Source organism: Phaseolus vulgaris, chromosome 5, assembly GCF_000499845.2.
Source record: "Phaseolus vulgaris cultivar G19833 chromosome 5, P. vulgaris v2.0, whole genome shotgun sequence".
Lineage (NCBI taxonomy): Eukaryota > Viridiplantae > Streptophyta > Magnoliopsida > Fabales > Fabaceae > Phaseolus > Phaseolus vulgaris.
In genome coordinates this window covers 32530988-32545697 of record NC_023755.2, presented here as the reverse complement: position 1 = coordinate 32545697, position 14710 = coordinate 32530988, and the positions used below count along the sequence as shown (strand labels likewise).

The following is a 14710-nucleotide window of genomic DNA, read 5'->3' as shown; positions in this document are numbered from 1 at the left end:
ATAAGTCATATCAACAAGGCACAATTTTTTCATACTGAAATCGGATAAAGTTGAAACGACTTTACTTTGACGAAGATGAAGTCGTGTAAGGGTGTGATGATTTTGCTTTGTGTATGGTTAAGACGAATTTAATTAATATTTAAGTGAAAAGAGATAAAAATAACGTTAGTGCACTACTCTGAATTATTGAAGAAGTTGTGGTATTGTCACACTACTTCACTTAAATATTAATTTATATGAAAGTCGTGGAAGATAGATACCAACGACTTTAATATTTCTGTTCCTGCTAGGGAGATGGGACCTAGAGAACTGTTGAAGTCTTCTTCTCCTTCCTTCGGTCGGGCAGGTGGCTGGGTGATGAACTGGGATCCTTCTCTTCCTTCTGCTTATCTTTCGGCACTCGGGACTCGGTCGTCGGGTAAACACCGGATGGTGGGGGTACCTGCGAAGGCACTCCGACGCTCAAGTCAGTAAAGCGGGTGGTTAGCTCTCAGGTAGGTGAACAGTAATAATGACATACCTTACTCCTTGAAATGCGTGCTATTTATATTATTCTAGTGGGCCTACCTTGTTGGGCCCGTTTATCGAGGTGGATACCGCTTAGGGTTGCATTACCTAATTCTTGGTGATGGATTAGCTTCACTGATTGAGCGTTAATTGTAATGGGGCTCGGCCATCGGCCAAATTCTCAGGGTGAGGATCGGCCACCGGCCAAATATCCGTGGCCTTCGGCCGTCTCAGTTGAGTCTTCCGGCCCTCAGTCTCCCGGCCAAGTCTTCAAGGGGTCTCGGCCCTCGGTCACTCGGACAAATTGACAGGGCATCGGGCAGCCAGATGGGTCCCAGTCTCGCCCGGTACCGGTACAATTTCCTTTAATTGCTCGAGCACATGTTCAAAGATATTTTACTCTTAGTGTTATTCAATGTACAAAAATATGTAAACTTTAATAAAATTGCTTATTATGTTAGTTATAAATGAGGAAGATAATACCATTTTAATTACTAAGCATTCTAAGTTTTCAATTTTTTTAAACATATTAAATATTGTTTGACTAATTGAATTGAAATTAGAATTATATTTGAATATAATTAAAATTGTGTAACTAAATATAATTTAATTAATTTGATTTAAATTTCATCATTGTGCTTAGAAAACGCTTTTATCGATGTCTTGAAACAGGTAACGATTTCCATTATTTTTTTTCTCACATAAACACCTTTCCACTTTGAATGCACACGTGCTTGACACTATTGGTGGTCTTAAGAGAATTTATTCCCCTCTTGCCAAGATCTTTGGTACCTTCCACGACTTTCATATAAATTTTTTCTAACTAAAATCGTGTTATCGTATCACGACTTTTTCAATAATTTAGTGTACTAAAGTTGATTTTACCTTTCAATTTTTTCTAAAATATTAATTAAAGTCGTCTTAATCCTACACAACTTCAATATATAACTAAAGTCGTTTCATCCTCACCAATTTCATCTTTATCAAAGCAAACTCGTTTTAGTTTCACACCATTTCAGTTTGTAGAAGTCGTGTCTTGTTAAAACTTGCCTATGTTCAAAACTAATGAAAATATTCATTCATTTATAAAATAACTCACCGAAATTACACCATTTCCCCATTGCTTATCATGTCTAATACGTGATAAGAATCAATGGTTATGATTTACAATTCCTAGTACCATACCAATCAAAATGTTTAGAGCAGTTCATAACACAAGGCTCAAATTATAGGTGATTTCTTCCTCCACTTCCATATAAAAAAAAAGCAAAATTATAATTTTGCTATTTTCTTCATCTTCTTCATTGACACCCCTTCTTTTAGAGTTTAAAAGATGTAGGGATTATATAATTAAAAAAAAAAAAAAAAAACTCTTCACCTTTTGGCGAAGGCTAGTTTTAGAATTAAAATATTTGGCGAAGCCTAGTCGTAGAATTAAAATATTTATGAAGGTGCAGCAAGAATCTACGGAGGTGCCGGGATTGTATTACAAAACTTTCTTATTTTTGTTTCAAGATTCTGATTGAACAAAACCGTATTTGGTGTTAAATTTTGGGCTTCAGTGTTGAATGGGCCTGTTCTGCTTAACTGGCTGTTTGGAGGGCCTGCTACTGGTATCCTCCAAATTGCTATTAAAATCCCTTATTTTATCCAATTTTATTAAATAATTTTCTAAGATATATAATAAACAATATTTCCACCGTCTCTCTAATTCAGATAAATAATAAAAAATATTCTTTCTGTATAAGGAAATTAAGCTTTCATTATGTAATTAATTTTTATACACCTTTTTTTAAAAAGAAATATTTTTAATAGAAAAAAAATACCATGATATAAACTACCATTTTAATTAAAATTAAATTAATTACGATACAATCTATTATTCTTAACAGTAATATAATTAATTGTTGTATAAATTATTATTTTTGTCAGAAAGCGAATCACTGGAATAGTTAATTTGTACAATATTAATTGTATTATAAAATATTCTTTTACAAGCTATTAAATTAATTAAACATGATACAATTTCGAAAACGGTAAGGTGTATTAGAATCAATTTAATATATTATCAAAAATAATTTATATGATAATTAATTCAATTACTATTAAAAAAAAAATTATCAATTTTTAGTTACAGATAACTTATGTCTTTTATAAGATAATTGAATCATAGCTAACTAACTAGGTAGCTGAAAGTATCCACATTTTCACTAGACTAAACACAATGTAATACAGTTGCTAAAAAGTAAAACTTTTGTGAGAATAATTTAAAAAAATGCTAAAAAGTTATTATAGATTTTATAAGTAGAGAAGTTGGGGTGTTAACAGCAAGCATTGATTCTGATTTCACGATTCCTATGTTTTGTTGAACAGTGAAAAGAAAAGAGATTCAGAAACTCAAACATGAACCATTATTGGTTTCTTAACAACTAACAACAGTGTATGTTACACGAGGGTTAGAAATTGAATCTGAGAGGGAGATTATGATTCATGGAACAGGGTAGGACTTGTTATGGCACATGCACTTGTAAGCCATTGGACAAGACTCAGCCTCTGCAAGCGATGCACAAACGAAGCTCACCATCACCAACCTGCATGGCGAACAAGATCCACACGCGTGAGAGCAATCCGGCAATCTCGACCCTGCTATTTCCAGTGTGTCTTTTCTTCCCATTCTTCCTTCCCAGTGCAACCTTTCTCTCCTCACTTTGCTCATTCTTATTCCATCTTTTCTATTCTCTTCTCCACCATCTCCTATTTAACATCAAAATCATGCAACATTAGATTAAAATGCAACCACACTCATTTCATCATTGATTGTTGTTGCATAATATGTAGAATTGCTTAGAACTGATTACAAGTGTTAAACCTGTGATCCATAATGTGGCATGAAATTAAGAATTTGAGACTTACGTGAAGGTGACAGGTTTATGTGTCTGGCTGAGATGATTACAGGAACACAGAGTAAAAAGAGAATGAAAAAGGCAGCAGCATAGAGAGAAGTCCTCCTCATTCTTGTTGTTTTGGGGCGAATTTTCTGAGATGTTGTGATGTGTTTGAAGGTGCATTTGTATATATAATTAAGGAATAAAAGAGGGTGTAAGGAATTGAAGCGATTCACAGGATTGTGCAAGAAGAGGTCACATGAAAGAGGGTGAAAATGCAAGAAGATGTTGCATGCGCACACTTAGTCACAGGATTGCTCGAGGTTTTGGTGTTTGATGAAGGAAAGGAGAAGCAATAAGAATTAAAAACACAAGAGTTAAAAGTGGTTGTTCTACGTGAGTAGTATGTGGAAGGGCTGCCACATAGGCAGAGGTGTTGTTGGGTAGCATAAATGCAGCCTCAACTTTTTACTTCTATTTGCTTGCTATTACTGCGTTTTACCATTTGATATTAATGTTCATGTGCCTTCGAGTTCTGCTAATAAATTTACTACCCTAAGCTCTGATGTGACTGCCATCAATACATCTCTTCGCAACCATTCATGGATTTAGACCCTTCAAACAAACCAAAATATACTTTCACAATTAATTTTTGAGAGATATTGAAACATGACTTTAGAACTACAATAGTTATATATGTTCATATCGATATTCTCTTAGAAATTGTGAATGGTAATCTATACTTGCACAATTAAGATATTACCATTATTAAAAAATTATTAAATAAAAATTAATTTTAAAGATAAAAATTAATTAATTATTATATTAATTAAATTAAATACTTATTTTATTGAATAAAAAATTACTTGTATCTAAATTAATTTTTATTGTTAATAAAAGTTTATAATTAGTTTTTAAATTGGTATCTAATTAACTATCAACTTTAAAATCTAAACTAATAGGTAACTAAAAGCTTGATAACTAATTAGATATCACTTGAAAAAATAATTTATAATTTTTTATTAATAATAGATACTAATAATTTTTTAGTTTATAAAATAGTATATAATTTAGTTAATATAACAACTAATTATTTTTTTTAAATTAGTTTCTATTTAATGATTTTGATGTGAAAAAAAAATTAAATTAGTAAAATAAAATTACTATTAAATATTATTTTTAAATTTTAATTATATTTTACTCTCGTTATTATACATAATGTGTGATTATTTGTTCTCCTATAATGTTTTAATCATATACTCATTTATTCACTACAAGAAAAGTTGTAATTAGCTGTAAAAAAAGTGAGGGTCAAGTAAGGGACATTATTAGTGTCCCCAAATCCTACACAATTGAGACACAAAATTAAATATTAATTATAGTGTGGACAAAAAGGTTTTAAACGGACAATAAAATCATAAAAAAAAATAGTTGTGTCCTTCATAGTCCACTAATTCATTAGCAACCTTCGGATAAGTCAATTTCTAATGGACAGTAAACTTACTATAAGTATCATTTAGTGCCCCTTTTACTTTTATTTCTTGTAGTTTGTAGTGATTTTTTAAATAGTTAGAATGTAATTTTTTGTACATGAAATGTTAAATGCTGAAGTTTAGGCCTTATCCAAATATTAGTGGTATAAATGAATTTAAAAGCTTAAAAAGTAATAATTTGATGAGATTTGAAGATGTTTGTATGATTGCGAATTTAGTATTTTGATGTATTTTGGATCTACTCATCTATAATTTTAATTTAACCAAGGTTTAGAGAACTTTAGTTTAATCATAGTATTGTCTGAGATTTTGAAATTGGAAGCGTAATGTTTAATGCATTTATAGTAAAGGTTAGCACCAAAAAAATTATTAAATAGAAATCAGTTTTAGAAAGAAAAGAAAATTAGTTGATATATTAACTAAATTAGATATTATTTATTACAAAAATTATTGATATCTAAATTAGTTCTTATTATTGATAAATAATTTTTAAATTGGTATCTAATTAGCTAACAAGATTTTAATTATCAACTTTAGAATATAAATAATTAACAATTAAAATCTTGATAGCTAATTAGATACCAATTTAAAAAATATTTATCAATAATATATATTAATTTAGATACTTATATTTTTTAAGTCTCTAAAAAAATATCTAATAGTCAATATAGCGACTAATAATTTTAAATATCTAAAATTGGTTTGTATGTAATGATTTTCTATTAATGGTTTTTATGTAATGATTTTCTATTAGTGTAACTTATAACTTAATTTTATTATTAAGTATTGTTTGAGGTCACACTATTATTATATATTTTATAAAAACTTAAATGTTAAGCATTACTATGCAACTTGACATCTCAGATAGACTGACATCTCAAGTAAGAACAATTATCTGTCATCACATGAAAAAAGTATTATTAAAAAAAGAAATGAAAAATAAAAATATGGGGGGACTAGACCAAAACTCGTATGTTAACAAAAACGATACATAAGTAGATTATACATATTAATAAAGAAGTCTAAGAACATACTAGATGAAAGTCTATTACACCTCTATGAATAAATCTTAAATTAGTCAACTTATCAGCACACACATTCCTTTCACTAAAAATATGAGTAACGCTAAACCTAATTTTCCCATAGTAATTAAGACAAGTATTTCATCAATTACGAAGCATACACTGAAGATTAGTTCTAACAGTAAACGCAACACAAACCAAGGCAGAATCACATTCAAGCCAGACATTAATAAACTCCATCTTTTGAGCTTCCTCGATAGCATGTATAATGTAGTCCTAACACATAGGAATTTGGATGAATATTATTTAGGACAATGATGCATTTTCTTAATACTTAATGGTTACTTGTGTGAGATACTTTATTTATTGCTTAAGGTAGGAGTTATGCATTATATGATACCATGTTACTTGCTTAAGATATTCATGATCATGTATTACAAAAGTTTGAAAGTAATTTCTTAAAAATATAGGTCAATTAGAGTAGTTATGTGGACAACACACTAGTACGCTTTGAAGGCATATGGGCAACTTTGATAAAAGAATGAAAAGTTACAACAAGTTCTGAAGGTGCAAATGACTATTGTTAAAAAATGAAACCCTTTATGAACCAACAAGAATTCAACATTTTTTCAAAGAAAGTCGTGAAAAATCTAATCTCAGCTTATGGTATTAAAATTGATCTATTTAGTGATGTCTAATATCCAAGAAACGAAGAAATTGGTGACAATGAGTCATGTTCAAGAATTTAATACTTGAAATGGAAATGTTTGAAATAAAATTAACTTTAAAAGGAGGGTTGAATCAAATTTACAAAATTTGTGTTGATGCTTTGAAAAATAGATATCAAATATTGTCGATATGTTTAAAATATTTTTTACAAAATTAGTTTTCAAAACTTGAGTATAATGATTTAATAGGATTTGCAATCCACAAAATAATAAAAGAATAAGAACTTATTTTTATATTAGTTTAACTCAATTATTGGGCTATGATTAACACTCTTTCAAGAAAATCTTGAACAAATTTCACTATAACAAAAAAATCAAATAAAAACAATATTATTCCACATCACTACTATTTTACACAAGTATCACTACAAGAAAATAATGAAATAAAAATCAATTTTTAGAAACCAAAATAATTAGTTGCTATAGTAACTAAAGTAGAGACCATTTTAGAAACTAAAAGAAATTGGTTTATAAATTAGTTTTTATTATTGTTAAATAGTTTCTAAATTGGTATCTAATTAGCAACCAAGGTTTTAACTACCAATTATTTAGTTTCTAAAATAGTCTCTGATTTAGTTACTATTGCAACTAATTATTTTGGTCTCTAAAAATTGTTTTCTATTTCATAAGTGTCTTGTAGTGTATACAATGTCACTTTTGATAAACACTCTTAATATTTATAGGGTAAAAAAATTATTCATTAATACTAAGTTGCTTAAGTCGCTTTTGACTTTCATAAATATTCTTTAGTTGTCACTCATAACTTTAATTAAAAAAATGTTTTATAAAAAAACTACACAAATAACTCTTGTAGACTATGTACAATTAATCACTCACTAAAATAAAATTATTAAATACAAACTTATTTTAGGGAAAAAATAATTAGTTGTTATATTAACTAAATTATATATTATTTTAGAGATTAAAAAATTATTGATATCTAAATTAATTTCTATTATTGATAAATAGTTTGTAAGTTGATATCTAATTAGCTACCATTTATTTAGATTCTAAAATTAGTAGCTAAAACTTTAGTAGCTAATTAGATATCAATTTAGAAACTATTTATCAATAATAGAAACTAACTAATTTAGATATCAATAATTTTTTTAGTCTTTAAAATAATATCTAATTTATTCAATCACTACAAGAAAATCATCAAATAGAAACCAATATTTAGAGACCAAAATAATGAGTTACAATAGTAACTAAATTAGAGACCATTTTAGAAACTAAAAAAAAAATTGATTTCTAAATTAGTTTTTATTATTGTGAAATAGTTTCTAAATTAGTATCTAATTAGCTACTAAGATTTTAACTACCAATTATTTAGATTCTAAATTTGATATAAAAAACCTTAGTTGCTAATTAGATACCAATTTAGAAATCATTTAACAATAATAGAAACTAATTTAGAAACCAAAAATTTATTTAGTCCCTAAAATGATCTCTAATTTAGTCACTATAACAACTAATTATTTTGGTCTCTAAAATTGGTTTCTATTTCATGATTTTCTTGTAATGAAGGTAATAATTAATTAATTTTTGTCTCCAAAATTGATTTCTATTTAATGATTTTTTTTAAAATAATTTTGATTGAAATTCTAACCTCATCAATTAAAGGATGTAGCTCTATGAACTCTCAAAAGCAAAAAGAGGTAGAAGGTTATCACATTATTGCTTGGAAGATTTTCATGTATCATACTATTGATTGGAAGATTTTCATGAAGGCTTTTACTGCATTGTAAGAATGATTTGTTTTTGTATGGATGTACATTGTGTTTTATAGGTTTCAAGAACGTATCTATGTTAAATATTAAAATATTAAAGGAAATATTTAATTATTAGAGTGTTAGAGTAAATATAAAGGGCTCTAAATAACTTTTTGATTTTTTTCTTGTTATTATATTTTTTTTTATGTCTAAATGGTTTATATTTGTTATTCATATTAATAAAAGAAATAGATAAACAGAGAACCTAATCTCATGAAATAAATAGTTTATTTCTTTTTATACGTGTGATATTTTTTATATGATTCAATTTTACATAAAATCAAGTAAATGTATTCATTTCATTTTATTATTAATTTCACATGAAATTTTTTAAATATAAGTTGTACTTTGGATATTATAACATGAAAATTTTTATATAAAAAAAATATAAGTACTTTGGATATTATAACATGAAAATTTTTATATAAAAAAAATATAAGTACTTTGGATATTAAATAAAAATTGTTGATGAAAATATATTTATAACAAATATTAGAGGGTTTGATGTTCTTTGTTTATAAAATGTCATATTATATTAAGATATATTAGCACTTTAATTAAGTTAGCAAATACCCGTATATTTAGTTACTAAAAGATATTTTATTTAATATTTCATTCTTTCAAAACTTAATCTTGTTTAGACAGTGTTAGGGTCGTCCAACATATTTAGGTTGTTTGAGACTAAACCATATAAGTTTTAATAGTATGTTATACCTAGTGTTTTTAATCTCAGCCTCTATACACATAAGATATTATTGTCGTTTATGCAAATGATTCAATTTTAAATGAAATTAAATAAAATTATTTAATTATTTTTTACATTAATCTCATATGAAATTAAATCTTTTTAAACAACAACGTGTTGAATATTGAACAAGACTCTTAATAAAAATATTTTTATAAATTATATAAATATTAGATGATTTAATGTTCTTCTAACCTTTTAAGTCCTTCAACAAAACTATCAATGTTTGAGTTTAAATCAAAACTAAGCATTTACGAAAACAATCATTCTTTCTTTTGAAACCATAATCACTTAGAGGAAATAATTGATAACATGTTTAAACATTTGAAGTGAATCCCAAAGAGAGAGTATAATTTGAAGACCTATGATATTAATTACTACTTGCGTTTTTTTTAAAATAAATTCTCTCTATGCTTTTTCAATTGATTCGTAAATGAATTCTTTTGTTTTTAGTGGAAATTACAAATGAAAAGCGGTATATTTTGTCATGGTGTGGAGTAGTGAAATTAAATGAATTAGAAAGTGAACTTAAGTTTAATTTAATTACAAAATAGGTTTATAATATGAGATTTGTAATCACTTATATACTATGGAATGTCAATATCTCTAGTCAATGTAGATTTCCAACACCCTCTCACATCTCGTGCGTAAGATTATATATTTATGGGTATCTGATAGCGATCCGATAACGGGTAATCTGACAAGTTCAACAAACTCTCGTTAGAATATACTTTAAATGACTCTAATACCATATTGAAAGTAGACTTTAAACCTAACTCAATATTAAAAAATCGATTCATGAGATGGATATGATACCATATTTATATTTGTATGTGTCAAGCGAAAGCACTAGTATTCTTAATGTCAAATAATCAAAAATTAAAACTCTAAATTATCTGAGAGATTCAATAATTTTTCTTCTTCATAAATTATAATTTATGCACTTATAGCTAAAATTTAAAAGAGGAGTAATAGAAAAAAAAAATATCAAATTAGCTCGATGAATGCAAGATGATATTTATTTTATATGAAAAATATGTTATTACCATGTTAGAATAATCTTTATGTCAATAATAAATTTGGATTTAAAAATATAAAATACAGTTTTTCGAAAATCATATACTAATAATAAATAATACTAGAAAATCATTAAATAGAAACTAATTATATAGATTAAATATAATTAGTTATTATTCTGACTAAATTAGATACTATTTTAGAGATTAAAAAATTTATTGGTATATAAGATAATTTCTATTATTGATAAATAGTTTTTAAGTTGCATGTTTCACTTCTTAAGCAACTTGAGTAGTGGTGTCGGAATTTTATTTGGACTAGTGATATTCTGAAAAAAGGCATCTCTATCGTTAATTGAGCAACGATTTGTTCACCTCTTGAGGATGAATGTTTGAAAATTATTAATCCTCATCATGAAAATAATGTGTATCTTCTTAAGTTTGCTTGGAACTTTGCTTATAGCAACAAACATTGGTCTTTGCTCTTAAAAGTCATGGTTCTTAAATCAAAATACAACTTTAGAATGATTTATAGATCTTCATCTCTTTGGCCTGGACTTAAGCAATTTTATTCCACTATACTTGATTATACTTCTTGGACTGTTGGTACAAGTTTTTTTTATTAATTTCTGGAATGATAAGTGGTGTTCTACTACTTCTTTAGCAAATATTGCAAGGTTATCTAATGATGCTAGCATTCTGGATACAGTCTCTCAGTTTTGAACAGGTTGTGATTGGAATATTCCATTATTTTTACCGTAGATGCCTCATTTTTTTTAATCATATCATGGTTAGGGAGGAACATGATATTCCTAATTGGATTCTAGATGAGTCTAGTCGTTTCACTCTTAAATCGGCTAAGACTTTTTTTCTTGGAACCGGGAGTTCCCTGTGGTTGGGGTAAATTCATTTGGTCTTCATTTATTCCGCCTTCCAAAACTCTAGTACTCTATAAAGTTTTTCATGGGCATTTTCCTACCGATCAACATATTCAGAATAAAGGTTTGCATATATGTTCTATGTGTACGCTTTGTGAAAAACATGAGCAATATATTCAACATTTATTTTTTTGAATGTTATAATGCATTGCATATTTGGAGTTGGATTCGACAAATTTTTCTTACTTCTCATTACTCTAATAAGGATGATCTTCTTTCTTTTATTAAGAGTGATGGTAGTCCTTTGGTTAAATTGATTAAGTTTGTTGTGATAACTTTTTCTATTTGGATGATATGGCGTATGAGAAATTATGCTAGATTTTAGGATAAGATTGAGGTTTCTAGGGTTATTTCGGTAATTAAAGATTTAACTTGTCTAGTGAGAAATTCGTCTAAAGCTTCAATGAAGAATGATATGTTGGATTTCAACGTGATTAAATTTTTTGGTATTAATACTCGTAGTGGTAAAGCTCTTCGTCCTCTTCCTGTTAGATGGGAGTTTCCTTCACCAGGTTGGGTTAAAATTAACATTGATGAGACTGCTAAGGGGTATCCTAGTCTTGCTACTTGTGGAGGTATTTTTCGTGGGAGTATGGAAGGATTTATGGGTGTTTTTTCTGCGTTTCTTGAAGTTTAAACTGCTATGATTGCTGAGTTTTATGAAGTTATACATGCTATGAAGGAAGCTCAAAATATGGGGCTTATTAATGTCTGGCTTAAATGTGATTTTGCCTTGGTTTGTGCTACGTTTACTGTTATGACTAATCTTTCGTGGATGCTTCATAATCGATGAAATACTTGTCTTAATTACTATGAGAAAATTAGATTTAGGGTTACTCGTATTTTTCGTGAAGAAAATGCGTGTGCTGATAAGTTGACTAATTTATAATTTATTCATAGAGAATCATTTCATTGGTATAATAGGCTTCCATTAGTCTGTTCTTAGAATTCTTTATGAATAGGTATAGTCTACCTATGTATCGTTTTTGTTAACATATAGATTTTGGTCTAGTCCCCCCATATTTTTGTATTTTCTTTTCTTTTTCTTTTTTTTAGTAATAATACATTTTTCATGTGATGACAGATGATTGTTGTTACTTGAGGTGTCAGCCTGGATGAGATATCAAGTTACATAGTGATGCCTAACATGAAAGCTTTTAAAAAAAAATAGTTTTTAAAGAAGTATCTAATTAGCTACCATCATTTAAATTGCCAATTTTATAGATTATAAAGTTGATAACTAAAACTTTGATAGTTAAGTAGATGTCAATTTAGAAATTATCTATCACTAATAGAAATTAATTTAGATATCAATAATTTTTTTATTTTTTAAAATAGTATCTAATTTAATAAATATAAAAACTAATATTTTTTTATCTCTATAATTATTTTTTATTTAATAATTTTTTTAGTATATTTATACATATTTATGATAATTGTTATCGATTATTCAAATATGAAACAAATAAGTGATGAGGCATTATCATAATCAATTATGGACTATATGTTTTAATTGAAGGTTTTATGCACGAAAAATCGCCTGAAATGAATTTCGTTTGGTTTAGAAAATAAATACATTTCTTTTTGTGGTTTTAAAAAATTGATAAGCTAATTTAGATTAATTTGAAGGCAGTTTCTTCCTGCACTCCCACATTATTCTTCCTGCACCCCATACTCTTATGAAAAGACTAAATCACCCTTATTTGTTTTTAAAATTCCAGAAATATCCTTAACCTAAAAAAACCCTAAAGAGGTGCAGGCAAGGATGCTCTCTTGCGCAGCCGTGTCTTTCATGTTCCAGCAGCAGCACGCTTTCATGTTATAGCAGCAGTGCGACACCTCCAAATCCTTCTCCTTCAATCTCACATTTTTTGTTGGTGATTTAGAGTGCTCTTGACAAAGGTAAGTAAATTTCTTTGCTTTTGGATCTGCACATCCGTTTTTTTTATGGATTTTTGTTTCCATAAGTGATGTGATTCCACTAGCCATATAGAGAAAGGTTCTTGACCTTCTTAGGAATCACCTTGAGTTGGACATTATAAAGGCACTTTTCTTAGAGTTGGATCATTGTTCTAAGACAAGAACTCACCAAAAACTAGTACCAAATCCCAAACTCATTGGATGAACCAATTTTAGTCAAATTGAACCGAACAAAAGAGGTGAAATTAAAAGGAACCGAACAGAAATGATTAAGCACACAAATGAACCGAACAGAATTGAAAATAAAAAGGCAAGAACAGAAACAATAGGTGCTGGAAAAACAGAAAAACCGAACCAAAATACTCAAGAACACAAGACCACAAGAGCAATTGAAAGAGAAGAAAGGAAGGAGAAGAGAGTGCTCATGAAGATGGAAGAATGTTGGATGATCTCGCCACTAGAAGTGTGAAATGCTCCTAGATGAGAGTGATGCCGCCACTTGAGGACTCCAATGATCCATCAAGATAAGACTAGAGAAGAAGGCTCCAAAAGCTCTCCAAAGTTCACTCAAAATTTGAGTAGAGTTTTCTTAGATTAATTCCAATCTGAATTTTACAAAGAGAGCACCTCTATTTATAGCCTAAGGTGCTGAAAATGCAAGCTAAACAATTTCAAAATTCCCTCCCAAATCATTCTAGAACCGGCGCCTATTCTATGCATGAGGAAGGTGTGACCCTTTCCTTCACTTTGGCACCTCCTATTCTACTTCTACACCTATCTACTAATACACCCCCCTAAAACTCCTAACTAAAGCCTACAAGGTGCTAAAACAAAAGAGGTTTCTAAAGTTTCCCTCTAAGCACCTTCAACTAAAGAAATTACAAAAAGAGAAAATAAATGTCTTCTAGCTCCCAAAGCTTTGAACATGCTTCTTGTAATCCTTTGAGGTTGACTTTGACCTCCATGGGCGTCTTCTAATTGTGCCTCCACCTCGTCTTGATCTTGTTGATTGGCCTCCATGTCCTCTTGAGCTTGATCTCCATCATACTCCCCGAGTTGGAGAGAATTCGACCACGAATTCTGGAGACCTACAGAAAAAGGAGTTAGATCGCTGACATTAAAAGTATGACTACCTAAGAATGTATCAGGCATATCTAACTCATAAGCATTCTCATTAATCCTCTTGAGGACTTGGAAAGGTCCATCCCCTCGAGGCATTAGTTTGGACTTCCTTTGAGTAGGAAAACGATCCTTCCTCAAGTGAAGCCAAACCCAATCGCCCTCATCAAACAACAATGCTTTTCTCCTTTTATTGGCAAGTTCAGCATACTTGCCAACCTTCTTCTCAATTCTCTTCTTGATGTCTTTATGCAAAGTTTTCACAAAAGAAGCCTTTTCATCCCCATCTTTGCACAAGACATCTCCAAGAAGGGGAATAGGAAGAAGATCAAGAGGTGTTAGGGGATTAAACCCATAGACCACCTCAAAAAGAGAATGGGAGGTGGTAGAATCTACTACTCGGTTATATGCAAACTCAACATGGGGTAGTAAATTCTCCCACACTCTAGGATTCCCCGAAATAAAGCATCTCAACAGTTGTCCCAAAGTTCTATTCACCACCTCGGTTTGACCATCAGTTTGTGGGTGGCAAGTGGTAGAAAATAAAAGCTTAGTTCCAAGCTTG

General features: G+C 29.1%; 1 protein-coding gene across 1 annotated transcript; it reads right to left on the bottom strand.

Annotated features, from left to right (window-relative positions):
* Positions 1–2783: 2783 nt before the first annotated feature.
* On the bottom strand, positions 2784–3594 carry LOC137834496 (protein EPIDERMAL PATTERNING FACTOR 2). The gene is made up of 2 exons (XM_068642529.1): positions 3421–3594; positions 2784–3261 (listed from the first exon to the last, which is right to left on the bottom strand). Exons 1-2 carry the CDS (start codon positions 3518–3520, stop codon positions 2996–2998), a joined length of 366 nt encoding a protein of 121 aa, XP_068498630.1. The 5' UTR covers positions 3521–3594; the 3' UTR covers positions 2784–2995.
* Positions 3595–14710: the final 11116 nt, after the last annotated feature.

What these genes read in the sequence shown, in the direction of transcription:
- LOC137834496 (XM_068642529.1), bottom strand. Translation starts at nt 3,520, where the DNA reads ATGAGGAGGACTTCTCTCTATGCTGCTGCCTTTTTCATTCTCTTTTTA. An exon ending in CATAAACCTGTCACCTTCAC is followed by an intron (nt 3,262 to 3,420) that starts GTAAGTCTCAAA and finishes GATGTTAAATAG; the next exon opens with GAGATGGTGGAGAAGAGAAT.